Below are 22,355 nucleotides of genomic sequence, written 5' to 3'. Positions count from 1 at the left end.
TCAGATGCTCTGCGGTAAGACCAAATCAATAAAAATGCTATAAGAAAACTAACAACATACAGCCTTGTTCTCAAGCTGCTCAAAATCAAGTTGATCAGGTGGACATGGAATTATTCTGATCTGTTTTGAGGCAAGTTAGAGAACTGCTGCAGAGTAAACGTTGTCTTTAATCAATGCAAGGATGTTGTTGTCAGTGAAATAAACATGTTTAACTGATTCATTGTTTCAAGTTTTATGCAGAAGTCCCAGCGGTGCCATGAGAAAACAAAGATGGCTAACGTAAACCTAACAGTAAGCCCTGCCTTGGAGAACTCAGTGGAGGCCTTTAGGAGGATTAGTCTTCGGTCTGCTCTTTAATGGAGAGTAATGAGCGAGGGGGTGATGGAGGGCTACAAGAGAGGAATAATGATACCGTAGACTCAGTCCTCTGATGAGCGTAAAACCAATAATCCCTTACAACGGTGGAAAATGCATGCAGACTACTAAAGATGGTCTCAGCGGGGCATTTTACCAGGACGGAACCACTAAAACACAGACTGCATTAAAAACACCCAGAAGAGCCCAAAATAAGAGCCAGACTATCTGCCATGTTGGTGGAGAAAGTGGGAGATGGAGGATAAAACACAAACATCACACCTGATGGTGATGTCACTGGATGTGCAAGTGAGTTTTTCTTTTACTGCTTAAAACAAAAATACAGCTCCAATCAACAACCCAAGTGTTCAAGAAAAGAATTCAGGCAAACGCAGAGAGAAGAGATTTAGTGGATTATTGATCATTTATGGTCAACTGCTAGAAACCTTCATTTTCATCACTGTGACAATTGTTTTCTGTATTAAAGCAAAAAAAACACACAAATACATGATTAACTCAGAAGAGATTTGTTCTAATATGTTAAGATAAGTAATCTTTTTGTAAATAAATATCTAAAAATCCTACACTTGTAGCCTGATTTTTACCTACAACATTGAAGATTTCATGCAATGGCAAAAACATTTACTAATTTTCTGCCACAGTGGAGGCTAATATTAAAGTGTTTATTTTCTATAGTGCTGCATATATTAATATCATGTTCAGACATTTATCACTACTAGTCATAGAGCCTTTCCACAGGCGCGTTTAGGGATGGCTAATATGACTAGATCTCTGAGAGAAAATAGGTGACCAAATGACCCATAAGAATGAAAATGGAAGAGTTGGGCCAAGGGGTGGAATTGGGTCTTGATGTCATCCGAGAACATCCACATTACAGCTTAACAAGAGTTATCTGTCTAAACATTAGCATGAATAATACATGACCTGCCAGTTTAAGTGTCAGTCTCATTTCTTTATCGCTTTAATGAGTCTAGTCCCTGCTGAGACCTTAATTGACTGAGTGAAATTTCACGTCTAATCAGATACAATCACATCAGCATCCAGACGGGTACATAAAAACACTATTTTTGGCAGTCGGGCGTGTATTTCTTTCTTTCTTTCAGCCTCTTCTTTTCCTGTCAATGCTCCTCTCCCTCTTTCCTTTCTCTCTGAACATCCTCCAGTCTAATTCTCTCACATCCATTTCTGAAAATGTTCAAAGCGACTAAACGAAGAGGAGCTTCAATCCAAAGAGGATGTCCATTGGGCAGTGATTTCAAGTCCTATAATAGGGAAACCAGTTCAGGAAGCCCAACTTAAGAGAATGTGGAAACTTTCACTTGAAAAGTTTGACTTTATTAAAAAATAACAATAAAAGGGAAGATCAGTGTGCATAATGCATAGCTGCCATTTTTAGTCCCAGTTTAATTCTGCTTCAGTGACCAAGTATTTCATGCTTGAAGTGAGTTAAGTGAGTTTTCATTTTCAGCAGTCAAGAGAAGAGAACCAGGAAGTGATAAATAAACACGAAATAATCCAGAGGGATGCGAGAGTGGCATGAATGCACATGGTGTATTATTGTGCTGCTCCTCCTCAGTTTCTATCCAAAGGCCGGTTGTTACTGAGAAGAAAAAATGGGGTCAAAATGATGTCGAGTTCATTCTCTCCTATTCTTTGATTGTCCGAAGAGGAGAGAGAGGTATTTCACTTTCCTTTCAAAACAATATTATTCTGTCAAAGATGCAAAATAAAGATGTTTTTTTTTTTTATTATTATTACAGACTCTCTGGAAACCTGAAAAATCAAAAGAAGGTTATTTCAAACTGATGGTGTAGAAGCAAGGGGCGCTCCTTACCTTGCCACAAATTACACATGAAGCAGAAAAGAAAGGAAGGAGAGATTAAAACAAAACTATCACTAATAAGTGCACTGAAAACCCGCAAGATGCATCACTGCAAGAACAGAGCAAGAATGGGCATGGATTCACATGAAGATTTTGTTGGAATTTTACTAAGTGGAGCGAGCTGTAATTGGAGGAACGCACTCAGGTGTACGTGTAACCAGTAACTTTTTCTTCAATTTTTAATGCCAGGACATTAAAAGACAGCGTTGACTGTACTCCTGCACAACAACAGTGTGAGCTCCACTAAATAGGGATCGCATTTGTGTGTATGAATGTGTAAAATAGAACAAGGCCTCCAGTAAGACTGATATGAGGAGACAGCCCACTATGAATACTTGATTGGAGCCTCGTGGAAGCTGAGGGACACTGAGAGAACTGCGGAGTCCCAGTGGGACACAGAAACAGGGACACAGCCGCTGCTTGTGTCTCCTTAGCACACTGCTAGATTATCAAGTGAGGGCATCCATGCAAGTGTTCCTCATTGACAGCGACTTAAAACATCTCCAACAGCTAAAAAGAGCTGATGGAGAGCTTACAGCTCAGTTTTTGAATAAAGCGTCTTTGACTTTAAACTCAACAGAGACGTTAATTCTCTCCAGGAGAGGTGTGCAGAGTACAAGACCTGATATTACTCTCGATCTGGAAGTTTTACGCAGTGGGTTGATTCCAATTTGATTCCCTGTGGGTTGAAGGTCTGCAAGTATTATGAGTCATAACTAAAAAGGCTCCCAGAAGCTTGATCAGACAGTCATTATCATGATTGAAGCTCCTTTTGCATGAGAGCAGAGGTCAGATTTGTCTTGGAGAACACACATTACGGTAATTTCTTAATGCCAACGGTAGCAGCTGTGGTTACAATAGAGTAACAGCTTAAGTTCAATATGGCAAACAGTTCAAGTGAGACAGAGGGCTTCCCACTCAAAAATAGCTTGAAAAAGAACACTCTCTTTATTTTCTCCCTGCTTTTGCTCAATTCCTGGATACCTGTGGGATCATGATTATGTTATTCAAGTCTATTGACACTCAGCAAGTGAGCCAAGCTAGAAAATATTGCTGTTTTGCATCATTTCAGATAGCACTCCATAGATAACAAACATCTCTTCTGTGCTCAGCTGAGTTTGACTCTTAAAAATCTAATTCATCAGCCAAGATGTTTCACTCTATATCAAAAACTTTCTTGGCTATATGGATACATGCATCATGTTCAGACATGGCAGAGAAGACTACTAACAAATCATTGGGTAAAACAAAAGGTTTTGTTTAGAAAGCTTGTAAACGAATAATAAATACTAATAATAAATCCACTAATTCAAATGAGTCTGGAGTCTCTCAGTTAACTTTCTTTTTCCACAATCAGTTGCAGATCAAAGCATCTTTAGACATGGTTTGAAAGACTTGAAACCATAAAATGTTAATTGTATTGTAGCGCTGAGTAACTTTGCTTATCAGTTGTTACGGGCTCATTGTGCAAGAAAAAGCATAAAATATCATCTCTCTCGGTCTCATTTGCCTCTCAGGCTGTTCTTTATCTTCTTGTCTCTGTGCATTCATGAGGCACTAAAGTCCTGGCAAAGTGTTCGTTTTCTGTTGAAGATGTTTTAAACTGCAGAGTTCTTTACAGGTTTCCACTAATGTTGTCTACAGTGTTGCAGTCTCTAATGTTAGCCTCAAATTCAGCCTGAACACAGTAACACAGCAATAAGCCCACCGAGTTTACTGTTAAAAAGGCATTTGATGTCTACAACACCTTCTGAATTTTATGGTCGTGCATATAAATGTGCACAGCTACATACGCAGCATGTGAACTATATGAGTGCCACAGCTCAGCTCACATGCCTCTCAGAAAGCAACTAAGCAAGAAAGTCAAAAATAGTCAAGCAACAGCTTAAAAGGTTTTTGACTTCATGAGAGTAAGCCCAGCCTTGCATCATCCGCAGTGTTCATCGTGCACCAAAGATCCATTGTGTGGCAGCGCATGCACCAGTCCAGTGCCCCATGCAGCATTCACCGACAGCTCTCAGGCAGTCCCATCCTTTAAGTTACAGGGGTTAACTTTCCAGTGTCATTGTCCAACAGAGAAAAGAAGATAGAGGAAAAAGAGGAGTGAGGGGAACGGTTAGATATGAAACAATGATGGGAACATGGAAAGTGGGAGTGATAATGGTGTTGGGTGAACTGGGAGACAGCAATGGGCAGAGAGGCAGAAATGTCCACAGATGGGTCAGGAATGGGTTAAAACTGTGGGGTGACACAAGTGAGATGGATGGGGAAAAGCGGTTTGATTGGTCCGAGGCGTGCTCTGAGTGTTCAGAGAGGAAGATGAGTGATGACAGAGCAATGAAAGGCACTGAAGCCACCCGATCAGACCTCAGAAAGAAGGTGACAGATGTGCTGACAGAGAAAATGACAGCAGAAGCTGGGCTTCCATCCTTTATGTAACCCTAACCTAACCCAAGACTTAATGGGAACATTTTCTCAAAAATCTCCACAGCAAGAAAGATTTGTAAGAATTTTGCAAAACTAACTTAAATAACTGAAATTACAACTTTGTTTCATTGGCAAATTATTGTTCTATCGCGTAAACTTTCACTTTTACTACATCTCTATGGAGTTTTAACCATAAGTTAAGCATCAAACAAACAATTTATTTTCTTAAATTATTCCCGTAGGACTGTTTCTGTTTACCAAATGTCACATGTAATCATTAAAAACGTTGACTTGAATTAAACCAGTCTACTGGAAAACACTGTAGGTACTGAGCAGCTGGATGAAAACCCGGCTAATCCTGCAGCTGATGAGCTGATGGGAGATAAAGTTACGAATGTGGTCAGCCATCATGCTCTGAACTCCCATGCTCGGGGAGGAGGGAAGGATAACAAAGAAAAATGAGAGAGGACACACAGGAGAAGAGGAAGAATAAGTTCAAACACCAAAAGTCAGTGACAGAGAAGGGGCAGGCTGAGGGGGGTAGCATGCCCTGGGTGAGCCACCGTGCTACCTTGTTCCACCAGCCCTGCGGTGGTGCCGGCGGCTGCAGCCACTGCTGCCGCGGCCGCAGTCACAGAGGCTGGAGCGGTGGTCTGCCTGCTGCCAACTGTTAAGAGTCCAATACCCGTCACACATGAAGAAAAAGAGTTACAAATCAAGGGTGAGGAGAAGGGGACAAAGAGATGAGGGGGTGGAGAAAGGGGTGGAGTGATATTTCAAGAGAAGGGAAGGAGAATAGAAGGTGATGTGGAGGGCGTGAGCCAGCCAGCAGGAGGAAGATGGGCAGGGTGGGGGAAAAAGAAAGAAAAGGTGGGATACAAAAAGGTGGAGACAAACAGGCCTCATTAGTGAAGAGAAGTGGGATTCATTTATACAGATAGAGGGAATGCACCTACGTCATTGGTCTGTCTAAACACCACTCAGCGGATGTGACATCTTCAATGACGTTACATGCATTAACTCTATGAACAGACCACTGACATCATTTGACAGATTTGCCGTGTATGAATCCACTGATCCAACAAAAGGGGCCACGTGAGAAAAAATGTCAGGGAGAAACACAAATCTTAACGTTCATCGGACACTCTAAATCTTGCAACTCTACTGTACGACTACCTGTGAACAGCACTAATGTTAAGATGATGATAATGTTAATGAATTTAGCAGATGTTAGTATCTGTTAGATCGGGAGGGAATGCTGACCTTAGTAACAGATGGTATCTATAAAGAGTGAGTGGTTGAAATTATTACAATCAGTGTCATATTGGTGGCTTTACTGTGGATGTGGACACACAACTCTCTGCTTTAGAAGTTGGTATCAGTTTCATTCCACCAGAAAAAAAGAAAAGTAAATTTCCTTCTCTTAACCTTTTAAGCCCAGACTACCGGCAAAACACACCATCATCATGTGTTAAATATGAGAACCACAGTAAAGCTACATGCATCTGTCTAATACACGATTCATAATATAATATATTCTCTTTTTCCTTCTTCTCCGACTCTTTCACCTGATGGCCTCACACTTATAATAGAGCACCATTTCCAAACAAGAGGAAAAAGAGCGCGAAAAAGGTGTGTGAGAGTGGAGACACAGCTATGACACACACCTGGATCAGTGTGTGTGTGTGAATGCAGGAGTTAGCGAAGTAGTTGTTGAGTAGAACTTCAGACATTTTCCCACTGCACTGCATGCTTGCATATGCACACGCATGTCGCACATATGTTGTACGTGAAAACAGACCCGGTGGTTTACGGTTAATTAAAAGGAAGTTCAGCAATTATCAAGGAACTTCCAAAGCATTTAGTCCAAGAAAAGGTTTAATTTCTGCAACCCGCATCACAAAGTTAAGCACTCTTCTGGTGAGCCGGTAGAAGCGCGTTCATTATTCTCAAAGAGCTCTTATTTCACTGACCACAACAAAGCTGAAAATACCCCATTAAGTGATGTTTATATCAACTGTGTGTTCGCATAATAAACTAGGGGAGAAAAGTATTATTCCCAGCTTGAGAAATTAGCTTGTTTTGAAGGAGGTGGGAGCTACAAGAGGTTCAAACTTTAAAACCGTCTTGCTTATATGAAAGCAAAGGTTTAAAACTCCGTTAAATAGTCAAGAATATCACCTATTACGAAAGTAAACAGAAATACAAAGACAAAAGACATGATATTCACAGCTTGCAGATCAAATTCAGTGTTTCCCCAGATTTTACCGTGGAACAAACTACGGACAAACTACTGGCGCGAGACTAGAACATCAGGCTTAAATGGTCTTAAATTTTTAACCATATGTTACCACAGGAAATAATCAGTAAAAGTAATTTAGGTGAATGTGACATACTCATTGAGTATGAAACTCGCAACTCATATATCAACACATAATGAAGGCGTCTCTGATTTACAGAGACAAATAAATGTAATTCTCATAATAAAAATCATTTTGTGGATGTTCAAGAATATTGTTCTAATTCTTAAACGTTATCTTGTTAAACTGAGGATAATTTCAAAATGATGCAAAATATCAAACAGCTCTTTTTGGGATGACGCCCTGCATCAGTGTTATCACCGTGGAAACAAAAACTAAACACAGTGGAATAAAATACGGGAAACGCTGAAGTTGTGCTGAGATGAAATGGAAATGTGATTTTTGTCTTTTTAAAAAACATGCTCCGTAAACTTCACATCAAAATATTACTCTTGGGTCAAGGAATAAAAATGTATGTGTCACAGAGTTTGCCGTTACACGGAGCATGTCAGGAGTTTGGAAAAAGTAGGTGGTCCAAAGACCTGATCCTCATTTTGGGTCTTTTTATTACTTGAAGAGGCTGAAAGCCACTGTTTAAAAGTCACATTCTTTAGTCCATGTTCCAAACAGACTGTAACAGGCTCACTCTGTAACAGCACAACATTTTTGCTCCCTTGACTTCTGTATATTGACTGATGCTAGTTCATAGACATGAATGGTAACTATTCTAACACAGGACTCAGGAAATATGTCTGTGAAACACTTACCTGAGAAATTTCGAGAAACCAGCATGGTGGTAAGAATGGCCCCCTGGGAGGAAAATAAAAAAGAATCGGGATGATTCAAACCATAACTGACACTTTTAAGAGACATGAGCCTCCATTTTGCCATGTGCTTATGATCCAACTAACATTCAAGCTCCTAAATTAGATGCTTTGAACTGAAAACCAAGTTTAGTTTTTCTTTGAAAAAATCCTGGCTCACAGCAGGTGGAACTTAATTATGAGAAGAAAAAAAATAAATTGTTAAAAAAGTGCCTCCAAAGTGTTCCATCGGTGCTGTTTGATTGACAGGAGATGAAATGGAGAGTGCAGGCTGCACACAAGCGGAGACTATTTGAGAGGAGCCTGCTGGGACTGAAGCAATAAAGATGTCAACCAAATTTGAAGCATCCTGAAAAATTTGAAGAGGAAAAATGACCAAGTTGTGTACTTAACATGCTCACACCCTTTAATCCTTACTTTAAAAATATGATTTGCAAATATAAAGTGGAATGCAGGAGCTGTGGCGGCTGATATACTAAATATCTGAAGGGATAAAATGAAGAAACCCCTTCATAACCACAGCCAGCACACTTAAACTGGAACTAATGAAAAGCAAATGTCCAATGAAAATGTCTCAAAGAGTTCATGCTCCAACTCTCCGAGAAGTTTTATGAAATTTGGCCGGGTAGTTTTAGAAGTACATTTTCAATTTAAATACGGTAAATTACATTATTGTATACTGTGAGGCCAAATGTCTAACATTGCCAGTGTCCATTTGTTTTTTTAAGTGTGAAAAGCCACAGGCACTTGGTTGAAGCTGATGGTATGTGAGTTGAATGGTGTAAAATTTGCCTGCAGCCACCTGCATTTCTGTTTCCAGCTTCGCATGTGCCGGTATTTAAGGCACGCCAAGAGTGGCTGAAAGCAGCAGTGACAGTGTCATGCTCCAATGGCTAAGCTGTTATATCCAGACAAAACGTCAGCAATAAATCTGTACACTCTGCATAAAGGACGAGTTCAGTTCTAAATATACAATGTCAGATCCATTACACAGATTTCATTTCACACTTAAAGCCATTCAGATGGCTGCTGAACTGGAAATCCACGTTAAAAGCAAACAACGACGTAGGCTAAAAAATTCAGATGAAGAGTGTAGTTTTGTAATTTTATCTCACACAAAAGCTCGTCAGAGCAGAAGAGGAAGACGTGTCAGAGGGGAAACATGCAAACAGACCTTGAGTTTCCTTCTAGCATTGAATTTCTTCAGGCACTCCACGGTCTCCTGTCTGTGCATCATAGATGCCACCGTGGATCGTTGCTGCAGGAACAGAAAGAGAGGAAGATGAGGTAAAATACAGGTCAAAGACATGAAGAAATCTCTGTATTTAAATGCAAATAAATATGTCAGAAATATTTTTGATCTGATGCGACCACTGGTTTGCTTTGGTTTTGTCTCCCTGTTTGTTTCCGGGAGAGGACACTTACGCAGACCCATGGGTGCTTAAGGGCCTCCTGAGCAGTGATCCTCTTGGCTGGGTTGATCGTCAGCATCTGATTGATCAGGTTTTTGGCCTCTGGGGTGACCGTGTCCCACTCTGGGGATGGAAACTGGAGGAACGAACAAAACAAGACTGCGTCACGTTTTCCGATGGGGTAAAAAGTTAAGAAATAAACAGTTGAACCATGGTTTCTGTCTGTCTGTCCTCATATACAACTTCAGATAAGTGAAACAATGCCACATACTCCAAACTTGTCGTGGTCACCCAATATTTCCTTTTAGCTAATATCAGATATGCTGACATGTTCCAACAAATTTTGACTGATTGCTAATATGATCATCGAGCTTCTTACGTGGGGAAACATTATTTTGTACTATTGTGATGACCCACATTTATAGTGTCACTTGGAAAAAAAAAAAAAAAAAAGTAAAACATAGTTAAAATACATTCAAAATGTGCCATATTTATATTCATACATTTTCAAATACAACCTGAAACTTGCTGTAACAAGCTTGGATGGCCTGTTATTATTATCCTGAAATTGAACCAGCCAGGTCAACTATGAAATCACCTGCATATCAGTGTGGTTTTCATTTCAAATACTTATATGATGGTGCATTCTAACAGGTCACGGTGGAGGCACTATGGAAACGCGTTACATTGAGATCTAGAAACAAAACAAATGAACCTTTCTTTTGGTTTAAAACTCTGAGAAACAAGGAGAAGATAAACGCCACAGGTCCGAGGCCAGATCTGAACCCCGGATGTCCCTAACTGATGTGCTTTTAACATCTCAGCCACCGAGGCTCCCTGTGGGGGTGCTGTTTAAACGAGACCGAAAGGCCAGTCCAAGCACAGCCCTCGGCAATTTGTCTCAACCCATCAGTCCCTGTTGCGTTTAGGGCAGAAACATTTGAGGTCTGTGTCCCATGAGCCCAGAATCACTGCCAGAGAGTCAGCCGGGGTCTCTCTTTATTTGGCATGGACTTCAATGTGATCTAAGGTGAGACTGCCTCTCCTGCACCCCCTGAAATATGAATGAGGTGACTGTGTTATGTAACAGCCGGCAAAAAGGAACGAGGGCAGAGGGAGGAGAAGGGAGGGTAACACAGAGAGAGGGGGTGGGGGGGGTAAACGAGAGAGCAGGAGAGGAGTTGAAAGGAGACTCACATCATAAGCCCCAGCCTTGATCTGTTGGTACAGCTTGTGCTGGTCCTCGTCCCAGAAAGGAGGGTAGCCCACCAGCAGGATGTAGAGGATCACCCCTGAGACGCACAAAAACACTCATGGACACACAGACAGAAAATGCACAATCTGCCATAAAAGATGACACAGCGCGTTTATGTCTTTGGGTGTGAAATCATCGAGGAAATACCATATGTGTGATGAGTGTGTGCTTCTCGACTCACCGCAGGCCCAGATGTCCACAGGTTTGCCATATGCCTCTTTCCTCAATACCTCAGGGGACAGGTACCCCGGTGTGCCAGCAAATCCTGCAGCAAAAAACACGTACGCAATTGATTGACATGCTCAAGGCGACAGATTGCGTTGCTGCAATCTGAGGATCAACATGGTTAGACGCCAAGATAATCTTCAGTAAGCCTTGAACTGTTGGTCCTAAAAGCGGACTCAAATCTCAAGGGTTTGAGGAGCGGCAAATCCCGTTTTTGGAGGATAACAAACACACACACACACACACACACGCACACACGCACACACGCACACACACACACACACACACACACACACACACACACACACACATACACACACAATCCCTGTGTGATGCATTTTGAGAAGAATACAGCCTAATCTTGAGACTCTTGACGTCAAATGCTTGCTCTTTGAATATAATTGAATTATATAATATTTCATTAACCAAAAAGGAAATTACATTGTTCTAGTATTGTATATATTACGGTGCAAAAGTATAGAGCTGTCCCTTTTTTTTTCTATATTCCTTCTCAGGAATCTTTTAACGTTGTCCTGAGCCACAGTTGTCCAGGTATTCTGGAGGTCTTTCAAAGTTTCAAAGCATTAAAAGGCCCCTAACTCAAGGGATGCGCCAGTGTTATATCTGCACTTTAGGCACTTTCTTACTAGAAGGAGCAGACATAAAAGAGTGTTTTTGAAGAAACAATTTCCAAAGAGGTATGAGCTGAAAACCTGGGGTATCTCAGCACGATGTGCAGCGTTGTCCTTAAAAATTTGAGGAAACTGGACAAGAGGAGAACAAAAGAAGTGGAGACAGGAGTAAAAAAAGTATCTACAGCAGATGAACAGTATCTGAAAGTGATGGCCTGAAGAAAGAGGAAGAAATTCAGCAAGTCCTGAAACAGGACCTGAGAGATGCATCTGGACCTTCAGCTGATCCATCTACTGTTCACTGAGGCCTCATCAGAAATGGGCTCCATGGAAGGGTGGCTGTCAAGAAGCCGTTCTTAAGGAAGGGAAACAGGGAGAAAAGGCTGAGCTGTGCCAAAGGACACAAGAAATGGACTGAAAATCAGTGGCAACAGGTCTGATGGAGGGATGAATCCTCCCCAGAGCCCGGAGCTCAACATTACTGAAGCAGTGTGGGATCATGTTGGCAGAGAACGCAATAAAAGGCAGCCCACATCCAAAGAAGAGCTTTGGGATGTCCTTCAAGAAAACTGGAGAACTATTCCTGAAGACTCCTTAAAGAAAGGACAGAAAGCTCGTCTGAGAGGGTTCAGGCTGTGCTGGAGAATAAAGGAGCTCAGACCAAATATTCACATTTAAGTTTGTTAGAACTGCATTCTTTTGCATTGCATAAAAACTCAGGTGTCTTTTGCACAGAACCGTATAGTATGGAACAAAAACTGTCCATCATGCAGTACAGTATGTATCTGTTGTACCTACCAAACCAGGCCTGCTGATCCCCCTGCACTTCAATGGCCAGGCCAAAATCTGCCAGCTTCACTGCAGCATTCTTACACTTGCTTGCAAGGAGCAGGTTCTCTGGCTGGAGAGGGGAAGAGGTGAAAAGGTTATCAAACATGTAGAAACTGAGGATCTGATATAAAACATACACACAGTCCTAGTGGAGGAAAACCTGGGAGTTGGTATCTTTGCATGCCGACGTTTGTAATGGGGTTCAAACAGAACTTTTTATTTAAAGGATAAGACCGTTTTTTTGACATTGGGCCCTCTATTTCACATTATAACATGATGTTCTACTCACCCCTGCTTGTTGTTGAACATTTGGAGCTGTTCCGAAGATATTCGAGAGGCGTCTGGCTGCTCTCTTGAGATATTCGGCCATGAAACGGTTTCCTATGGGCAAGCTTATACAGGCACAAACTATGCTGTTTATAATTTATTAATTACTCTACATTAGCACTGATAACGTGGAGGTGCGCCGCTTACTTAAAAAAATCCGGGTTAATGTAATTTTGATTTTTTTGTCGTAAAGTGGGTGTTACTGACGTCCTCATCGTGCTACTGCCACAGACAGCCCACAGACCTGCTGCCTATTTATTCATTCGGCTAAAATTCAAAATTAGTAACCCGGATTTTTTTAAGTAAGCGACGCACCTCCACGTTATCAGTGCTAGTGTACAGTAATTAATAAATTATAAACAGCATAGTTTGTGCCTGTATAAGCTTGCCCATAGGAAACCGTTTCATGGCCGAATATTTCAAGAGAGCAGCCAGACGCCTCTCGAATATCTTCGGAACAGCTCCAAATGACCAACAACAAGCAGGGGTGAGTAGAACATCATGCTATAATGTGAAATCAAGGGCCCAATGTCAAAAAAACCGGTCTTATTCTTTAATTCAGCCCATTCAAATGCAAACAACAGATAGCATTTCAATAACATGCATGGACACATAAAAGCTAGATGACAAAAGTTAGTCCACATTTCAGCAGAGAGGAGCTTTTCTGTCTTGGCCTCATGTGATGAGCGGTGGCTCTGTGGCCCAGATAATGCAGCTAGCCTCATTATTCTCTGTCAGAGGAGGGCTCTAATAATGGTCTGCTATCCCCACTGGTCCCTGCTCCTTCTCACTTTCTCTCATCACATTTCTCTCAGCCTCGCTAAATCCTTGCTTCCATTAAAGCGACTGTTAGTTCTGACTGACAAATAGAGCACACCAGTAGGAAATAATTACCACAAAATATGAAATATGTATAACAAAATGTGTCAAACATCCTCCTGATGCTGGATAATCATTAGGATAGCTAATGGCACCACTGATATATTACAAGCATATGTGTTAGCATTCTGTCAGATTGGAGTTGTGGGAGTTGGCGGTTTCTAAATGCTTCTACTTTGTTTTGCTTAAACTGTGCCAAAACAGGATGAATGTTGGGAACACATGACAGGTGCTTCTGTCAAAGCTTTAACAACTTAGTAGTAAAACTTGCAGTATAGTTTCTATGCACGGAAGACAAGCTACCCGAGTGACGTTACTCGATTCTCAGGAACACTTTATTTTCCTTCCATTAGCAGGTGAAGCTGTTCCCTTCGTGAGTCACAGTGAACCGCGACACACGTCTAAGCTTTCACAAATGAGAGAATGAGGACATTATATTTAGATTGCTTTTTTGTCACTGCCTCCCCAGCAGTGCTGCAGCATCCATCCATCTGCATCCTCTGCCTTCCACTCACCGTTCAGTCCTCTACTCGTTTCTTTTGAGGCAGAGGAAATCGACACATTTAAAGGTGTGCTTTTACAGCCTTTTGAGTTCAAAAGTAAGAGAGAAATACAAGAGTGACTTGGCTACTGAACCAGTAATCCTAAGGCTCTGTGCCTACCTCATGTCATCACATTCTCCTGGCTTGGTTAAGCTTTTCTCTTCTAAAACCCGGGGAGTAAGAACTTGCCAACACTGCCGCAGTAAGATAATCCGTAAAAAAAACGGATGTGGGTGGAATTCATAATGAAGCAACTGCCTCCATCAAACAGGTGCATAAAAGTGGCACAAAACAACCGGGCCACACATTCAGGCATACTAGCAACAATCCCCACTGCTGACAGACACAAGCACACCTTCCTTTTCTATCTCTTTGGCAAGCACACACAGTTAGACATAAACACACAGCTGAGCACACTGATGACTAGCAACCGGATTGTTTGAGGAGGGCAGAGAGGAACGGCTACAGATGATAGAAAAAGCTGCATTAGAGAACAGGTCATGAGTGGGTGTTTGAAATGGAACGATTCCCAGTCCCAGATGTCTCTCCTCCCTTCTATCTATTAGTCTGTGGAGCATCTGGAGATTCTGTGGCATTCCTGCCTTCAGAGAGAGAAACAGATATGTAGAGCTGCCCAGGGAAGGCACTCCATTTTAAGAAGAATCCAGTTTAGTGGAAAGAGAAAGTGGCTAATTACAGTCAATTTAGATTAGGTTGAAAACAAAATCCTCAATCTATCTGGTAGCAATAGAAAAATGACTGACGTTGAAAACAGTGATATCAAATAGTCTGTCCAACTAAAGAGTGTCTAAAGTAGACAACGCATTGGGACACATTTCGTCTTTACCACAACAGTATTAAGCTTTTTCCAAAAGTTTCCACTATCATTTAAATCACAGACACTAACATTAGTCTGAATACATTATTTGAGCAGCACCACACATTTTATTTGTACGGTGACAAAATTCACTAAGGCACCTTCTGTACAGCCTGTACGTTCAGGTTGTTTTTGTTGGCATACAGATGAAACTGTTCACGCCGTTGTCATCTCATTTAACATATACCAGTTCCTAATTTGAGGGGTCTTGTCACTCGGGCTATGCTCAGTCATCACACTATGACCTATTGCATGAAACGCTCTCCAGTGCTTGGGTGTGAAACCAGATAGGCATGTAAGCTAAATAAAGAAATAGCCACAACAGTTCTGATAAACACAACACGCCTTTGCTGGAATGCAGGGACTGACATTTGCATAGAGGTCTACTTGACAAAGTGCATCATGCAAAACAAGATGCGACATTAATGAACAGACATGCACAGGCAAAAACTCCATCAGGTACAACACACAAAGAGGAAGAACGAGAACCACAAACAGCTTGATTTCTAGCCGTTTAGACATTGGTAATCTTGAGCTCAGCCAAACACGTGGGCAGCATCAACAATTAAACACAGATTTCTATAGAATATATTTCCAAAAAGCAACTAGCTATCAGGCAGTTAGCACATGTAAAACTAATCTCACAACATCACAAGTTAATCAATGTCTCCTCACAGAAAAATGAGCTGTCACATTTGAGTCATTAACTGATCTATAAAGGCAAACAAAACCACACGGAGTCAGATCAATATTTAGCATTTTCTCTCTCGGGCGATCTTAAATAGCCCAGCTGCGCAGTGACAGAAATCCTGCTCCGAAAAGGTTGCATAGTAAGAGCATTGGTCAGCTAGCGTGACCTGCATTGCATGCTTGGAATCTCCATACACTGGGGAAAATGATGTTTACACAACAAGAAGGTGGCTGCAGAGAGCTTGATGCTCTTTATGTAAGGGGAGAGCAGGAGAAAAGTCAGAAAAGTGTAAAAACTGTTACACTTTGACTGCAGAATCTATGACTTGAATCTCAATGACTTTCAAAACAACTACGGTGTCGGCCTACACTGTAAAATATTGAAAAAACTATTTAAAGCAGAACTCAGGAGGAAGATGTTTTGAGGCTCTGTAAGTGAAACTGCATTCACATATGTTGCCCAACAGCGTCTCATGAATCTATCAAACACACACAGACTACAAAAATAGCACAAACACAAACCCCCATAACACAAATATATAGGTTTGAAGGGCCAGCAAGGTTGGCCCCATCACTCACCTTCAGGTCCCGGTGCACCACGCCCATTTGATGGCAGTGAAGCACCGCCTCCAGGATCTGCTGGATGCAATGACTGCATGCAAACACCAAGGGGAGGGGGGCGCATGTTAGTCTTAGCAGCGCTACAAACCCGTGCACAGGCCAGAAGAGTAGGGAGGGTAAGAAAAGGTAGGAGGTGGGAATGGTACAGGGGATAGAACAGGGGCTGAAAAGAAGCTTCTGTTGCCAGGCTTCAACCTCGACCTTTTATTGGCTTCGGCTGAGCCATGGCTAAGCATACATACATACAGGGTTTGTAAAGGCATGGAGCTGGTCAAGTCTGAGATAAATAATAAGCTTCAAAGCACAATTCTAAGAACTACTTCAAAGAACATGTCAGTAATTAGCGGTACATCTCAATGCCGTACTTCCACTTAAGAAGAAATCATTAATGATCTTAATAAGGGAAGTTTTCAGGGAATGAATGCGGCGATGGGTTTGTTGTGGTGGAACGGCTTAGCTGTGGGTGCTCTGCAACAGAAGACTCTTTTGAATCTAATCTGGAGCTAACCGATGGATGTACAGAAGTCTAAGATTTTTTATTTTAAGTTTTCTTTAATGACCAGCTTTAGTCTACAAAACATTAGGATGTTGGCTGAAGGTGTATTCATGACACCCCACCGCCCTCCACGTTTGAACTAGCAGGCCATGAATGAGAGACGTGAGAATATGATTGGCCATGGGGGGCACAGAAAGCGTGATTGAAGGTGGTAGGGAAGGAGTGAATCATAGCGCAATTTACATTTATAAAAGATGTGTCTGGGATGGCCTCTCCTGGCACGAGTTGTCGTTCTAATGTCAGTAAGGCATCGGACACTAAAGATAAAACTAAGTCTAGGGAAGGACTAGACGATATATTTCCTCTGCTACAAAGGAAAATATAGATGTATGTATGTATGTATATCGTAGACATAAATGATGAAACAGACAACATGTAAGTGTGTAGGGCCATGTACATTGTCTGGATCCAGCTGTGGGATGTGCACACTAATGCAGAGCTGCACTGATACACACACAGCTGCACTGTATGGGATGTGGCAAAATTTTGACCATGCATGGGTGCTTCCTGTGCACTGACAACTACTATATTACTACAGTGTCGAGTAAAGTAATATCCAAAGTAGCTAAAAGTCGAACAGATTAAGGTTGTTCACAGCTCCAGAGGAAAGCTTTTTGTGAACAAACAAAACATTTCATGCTTGATAGAAAAAAAAAAAAGAGACATTTCTTGTTCAGTGGAAGTCAGATGAAGCATTTCATCTTTATAGCATGAAGACGAGAATAACAGCAGGGTTATCCAGCAAAAGCGTTGAAACTAGTCAACCTTGGCCACACAGCCTGTATGTGAAAGTGGGAGGATCATTTTGTAACATGAGTCATTTATGTGTAATAAATGAATGACTTTCCAACGAGGTAAAATCTTTCCTCAAGGCTAGAACTATAAAAGACATTCAGTGTTTTTACATCTAATAAGCAGTCAGACTCATGGATTTAATACTCGTATTTGACGTCCTGGACTGTATTCGATCGTCTCACATGCAGATCCCACCAAACACCCCCCATTCTTTTTTATTGTAGGCTGCTTTTCAGTAAGCATACCATTCAAGAGAAGCCTTTACATAATGAAAAAAGGAGTCTCTCTAGTTCTTTTCAGCAATATCTTCACTGAAATTAATTTTGAAAAAAGCTTTTTTTCCCAATAAATTCAAGCTTGTTGTTATCACTGTTATTTTTGAAAAAAGTAAATGTTTCATTAAAGAATACACTGTGGTAACAGGACTAAACCGTTGTCTTGCCCTCTGTATACATGTGTGGAAAGCCCAAACAAACTACATTTTTTTAACCATTTCAAATGCAATCAAATCTAACATTAACTTAGCTTCTGAGATCAAACAAAGAACAATCCGTAAACTAAAGGCCTAACAACAAGGACATAAATCTATCTGAGAGTTCTTCAAAATATAAGTCTGGCCAGGTGAGATAGTTTAACTTGTTAGAAAGAAGTCAGGGAGTGACAGAAAGGGAAAACCAGACAGAGCGAGAGAGAGAAAGAAAGATGGACTGGCCTGACTGTAAAGTTCAAGGCTATAAATTAGAGTCCTGCGTCTCATTGCTAAAGGTCTCCTGATGAATAAATACTAGTCAGGTCACATGTACAGAGTGTCTACGTGTGTATGCTGGGTGATCACTAAAAGACAACACAAGCGTGTCACTGCATGTGTGTTAATGTGCTGTAAAAAGTAAAAAAAAAAAAAAAAAAAAACTATATGTTCTGTGATACTTTCAACCAAACCTACATGTATGTATTTCTATGTGCAGCTCTGCATGTGTGCGTCTATATATCCTCCAAATTTGTCAGCTGTTCTTCTACATGTGTGTGTGTTTGAGATCACTCCATTGAAGGAGACCATCCCAAGCATTCTTGGGGTAGTTAGCTCAGTGTGGTCATGCTGCGGATATCAGACTCAAACTCAGCGTATTATCCAAGGCATTCTGTTTGTTCCTCATCCACCTTTGTTTTAACTACACTGAAAGCCCTTCTTGTGTACTTATCACAATAATAACTTGGATTTACAATGCAAATCATTAAAACCTTACTGAAACGTATCTAAGATAGCATATATATTTATAACTAGTGGTCCTGTGCACACCAGAGAAACATGTACGTCTTCATCTTTTAACTGTAGCACAACATATACTGAGCGGCTTTGCAGAAACAATGTTTTTGTGTGTATATGTAAAATGCTTAAAGCTACATTTGCTTTCTGGTTTTGTTGCCAACTAACAAGTTAACCCACTTTACTATACTCTTCAAAGAAGTAGGGGATAATTAGGTCGACATATCATTGCCATAAATGCACCGTGGGACTTGTAATAAACTGCTCTTCACGATTTAAGAGATTACAACGATAGCATGTGACAACAAAATAAAAAACCCTGCTTCCAAAAGTGTTGCGGTCTCGAATTAAATTGAAACCGAATGCAATGGTTTGCAAATCTCATAAATTAATATTTTATACACACAATAGAACAAAGAAAACATCATAAGTTGACAGGAAATAATTGCACTATTCCATGGGAAATATTAGCTCATCTTTGATTCAAATGCAGCAACATCTCTAAAATAGTTATAATAAAAAGAAACAGCTGGCAGAACAAGTTGCAACTAAGGCCAGTAACATGATCCGGATTAAAAAGAGCACCTTAGAGAGGCAGAGTCTCTCAGAGGTAAAGATAGTCAGAGGTTCAAGTAAAAAAAAAAAAAACTGCATCTACAAACTATGGAGAAATGTTCCTCGACATAAAAATGTGAAGACTCCATCATCTACAGTAAATAATATTATCATTTGATTCTGATTAATCTTGAGGCATCTAAAGAATGCCAGATGAAAATCAATACTGGATGTCAGTGATCTTTGGGACCTAAGGAGGAGGCATTGCATTAAAAACAGGCTTTTGTTTGTGTACACATTTTACGCAGTGTCCCAACTTTTTAGGGTTGCATGTGTTTAGTTTAGTTAAACTACTGATAGAAATCTGAGTTACCTGTTCTTCATCTCTTTATACGTTTTGAACAAAACTTTGATCATCAACAAGAAGGTCACGTCTGCAAACTCTTTGGTTAAAACTGAGAAACATTACTTTTAGGGCTGACTTACCAAAAACAGCATTCAAATGTGTGTATCTAAAAGCAGAATTCCTACAGTATCGAGGTGTGCCTTCGAACCATTAGTTTGTAACCGTAAAATGTTTTTAAGCCTAGTCAATACGTCCAGCAACCATTTTCAGGATGTAGCGAGATTAGCTCATGGATTAATGGATGAACTAATGATCACAGTATCATACACTGAATTTTAGCTCCTGCCATTACTGTGTGAGAACTAATCATTATTGCTATAGAATATAAATAAAGAACTACTGTCACAAAGCACAGCCTAATGAGATTTGTTCATTCCTCTCAGGATCATCTTCCTTTTTTTACATAAAACACTGCACTTATTGACGACTGAGTTTTATGGATGTACTTGAAAGACTTTACAATATATCAAGGTAAAAATATGTGTAAGCTGAGTGTACTTCAGTGGGTTTAGTTTCTAATATACTAGGTTTAAAGGGGAAAGCACAGTTTCTGTATTAACATTAAAGCAGCATCTTGTAAAAGTGTCCTGAGGGGTTTTCTATGACAGTGCTAGCTGAGTCAAGAGAAGGAGCATTCAGAATGGAACATACAAGCATCTCTACATATAAACTTCTAGCTAAGGTGAAACGTATCATGATTCTTTTGTTGTGATTGCCTTCTACCTCAAATCTCTGAGCACCTCTACAAAGATACACTTCAAATTAGGAAAGGCTGTCTTGAAAATAAAAGGATCAATAAAAGGAAAATAACTGACTGAAGGCTGGAGAGAAGGGAGGAGGAGGAGGTGGTAGGAAAGGAAACAAATCAATGAAGACCACAGTAAATCTAGCTGTGGAGAGATTGATTTTTAATATGGACATTTGTAAACACTGAATATTTCATCTGGTATCTGCTCGCTGAAGGTGACTGTGTGTGTGCATGTTCATGTTCATGTTCATGCTCATTCATTTTCTGATCTGTAAGCGGTTCATCGGTGCAACAGGAGCTTTGCTTATGGGGTCACTTGTAAAATGATTGATAAAAGAGGAGGTTTGTGGGAGGACGGAACAAGGAGGGTGGTAGAGGTAGGCTGGGGTCTTCCAATTAGAAATTCAAAAACAACACAATGAGGAAGCAAAAAAGGAAACATCATACCAAGAGACAAATCAGACAGGCGGACATCAGACCAGAGACTGACAGGATCGACACGAACAGACGAGATCGAGGAGGAAGGAAGTGGACAAGGAGGAAAGGGACCGAGGAAGGAAAGAAAGCAAGCAAAGGTTGAAGGGGAGGGGAGGGATGCAGATGCTCCTCTACACGTACTAACCTTCAGGTCCCTGTGCACTATGTCATGTTGGTGAATGTGATGAACACTTTCTAGAATCTGATGGATACAGTGACTGTGAAGACAAAACAGAGAGAGGAGGGACAGTGGGGGTGGAGGAGGGTGAAAGGAGGGGAGACGTCGGGCGGACCACAGGGGTGCACAGAGAGGGTTCAAGGTGGCCAAATGGAAAGGGGGGGGGGGGTGAAAGAGAGGGAAGAGGACACCAAATGAATCGGGACAGAACAGGCCAATAAGACAACATCATAGATGACAAAAAGGGCAGGTTAGTTTCGAGGAGGCCGAGTGACAGAGAATGTCAAAGGAAAGAGGAGGAGAGGCAAAGAGAGGAGGAAGAATGACGCAGTTGGAGATATTGGAAAGGGGAAGGATGGCTGGAGGAGTCCAAAATGTTTTTGTTTTTTTTTAAAAAACACAAGAGACGAGCAGCCACAGCAGAATAACTTGCCAGACAGCAATCACAACAACGCAGAGGAGAGGATAGGAGAGGAGAAAGAGTGCTGAAGTGAGGATAAGCACCTTTTTACAGGGAAAAAGAGATCACACACGAAAGAAATGGAACACTTATGTGCAAAACTGAATCATAGAGGACTGGTGGGCAGGAGCCAGCTTATTTTTCCATCACTAAAAGGAAAACATCACTGCATATGCACTGAGAAGAGACACATGAAACCACCACAATATGTTGTGTTTGTGCATTTACATATTTGCGTATGTAGACTAAGTGTGATAAGTGCGTGTAATGTGCAGAATATGTGACTAATGGCAGCCTGCAGGATCCACACCCACGCAGTGTCTACTGAGTGGGAGGACTGAGAGAGAGAATCAGAGAGATATATGTATGTGTATGCTTCCTCAGAAACACACACCGACAGAAAAAACATGCACATGGCCAGATTACACTCTTCTGCACCAACAGGCAACACCTGAAGTTCCATACTACTACCTACCAACAACATCATTTATTGATCATGAGCAACTCAAGAGGAAAGGAATTACGGAAGTAAACTGGCATTTAAAAGTCTCAAACTCAAGTATTTTTAGTTTCTTTCTTTTCTTTTTGAAACTAAAAGCTAGGTAAGTGGTTCTCAAACTTATAGACACAGGTTGCACTGACATCACATTATAACTCGGGCTGTGAAGCTCTTAATTGGTGGTTCGATTCCTGGCTTCCCCAGTCCACGTGTAAGAAGTGTCCCTGAGGAAAGCACTATGAGTGGTCAGCAAGACTAGAGAAGTGCTGTATAAATGCAGTCCATCTACTATTTACTCAGCCAGCCAAGCCTTCCCCT

General features: G+C 41.0%; 1 protein-coding gene across 43 annotated transcripts in view; it reads right to left on the bottom strand.

Moving 5' to 3' along the window:
- Positions 1-22,355, bottom strand: part of camk2b1 (calcium/calmodulin-dependent protein kinase (CaM kinase) II beta 1) — a 69,721-nt gene that overhangs the window by 24,298 nt on the left and 23,068 nt on the right. For 17 of the 43 annotated variants that reach the window (XM_075467325.1, XM_075467335.1, XM_075467348.1 and 14 more), the window contains exons 6-13: positions 21,046-21,118; positions 12,131-12,233; positions 10,657-10,740; positions 10,418-10,512; positions 9,234-9,356; positions 8,983-9,066; positions 7,752-7,794; positions 5,256-5,351 (exon numbers count right to left, since the gene is read on the bottom strand). In XM_075467325.1, coding sequence (XP_075323440.1) covers positions 5,256-5,351; positions 7,752-7,794; positions 8,983-9,066; positions 9,234-9,356; positions 10,418-10,512; positions 10,657-10,740; positions 12,131-12,233; positions 21,046-21,118 — 701 coding nt within the window. Of the gene's footprint in view, positions 1-5,255; positions 5,352-7,751; positions 7,795-8,982; positions 9,067-9,233; positions 9,357-10,417; positions 10,513-10,656; positions 10,741-12,130; positions 12,234-16,057; positions 16,131-21,045; positions 21,119-22,355 lie in introns of all 43 variants that reach the window. The other 26 variants (XM_075467336.1, XM_075467342.1, XM_075467365.1 and 23 more) reach the window with 3 other exon arrangements.

The sequence above is a fragment of the Odontesthes bonariensis genome, chromosome 6 (assembly GCF_027942865.1).
Source record: "Odontesthes bonariensis isolate fOdoBon6 chromosome 6, fOdoBon6.hap1, whole genome shotgun sequence".
NCBI classification, from domain to species: Eukaryota; Metazoa; Chordata; class Actinopteri; order Atheriniformes; family Atherinopsidae; genus Odontesthes; species Odontesthes bonariensis.
Note: the sequence above shows the minus strand (reverse complement) of the source record. Positions and strands in the feature narration are given on the sequence as shown.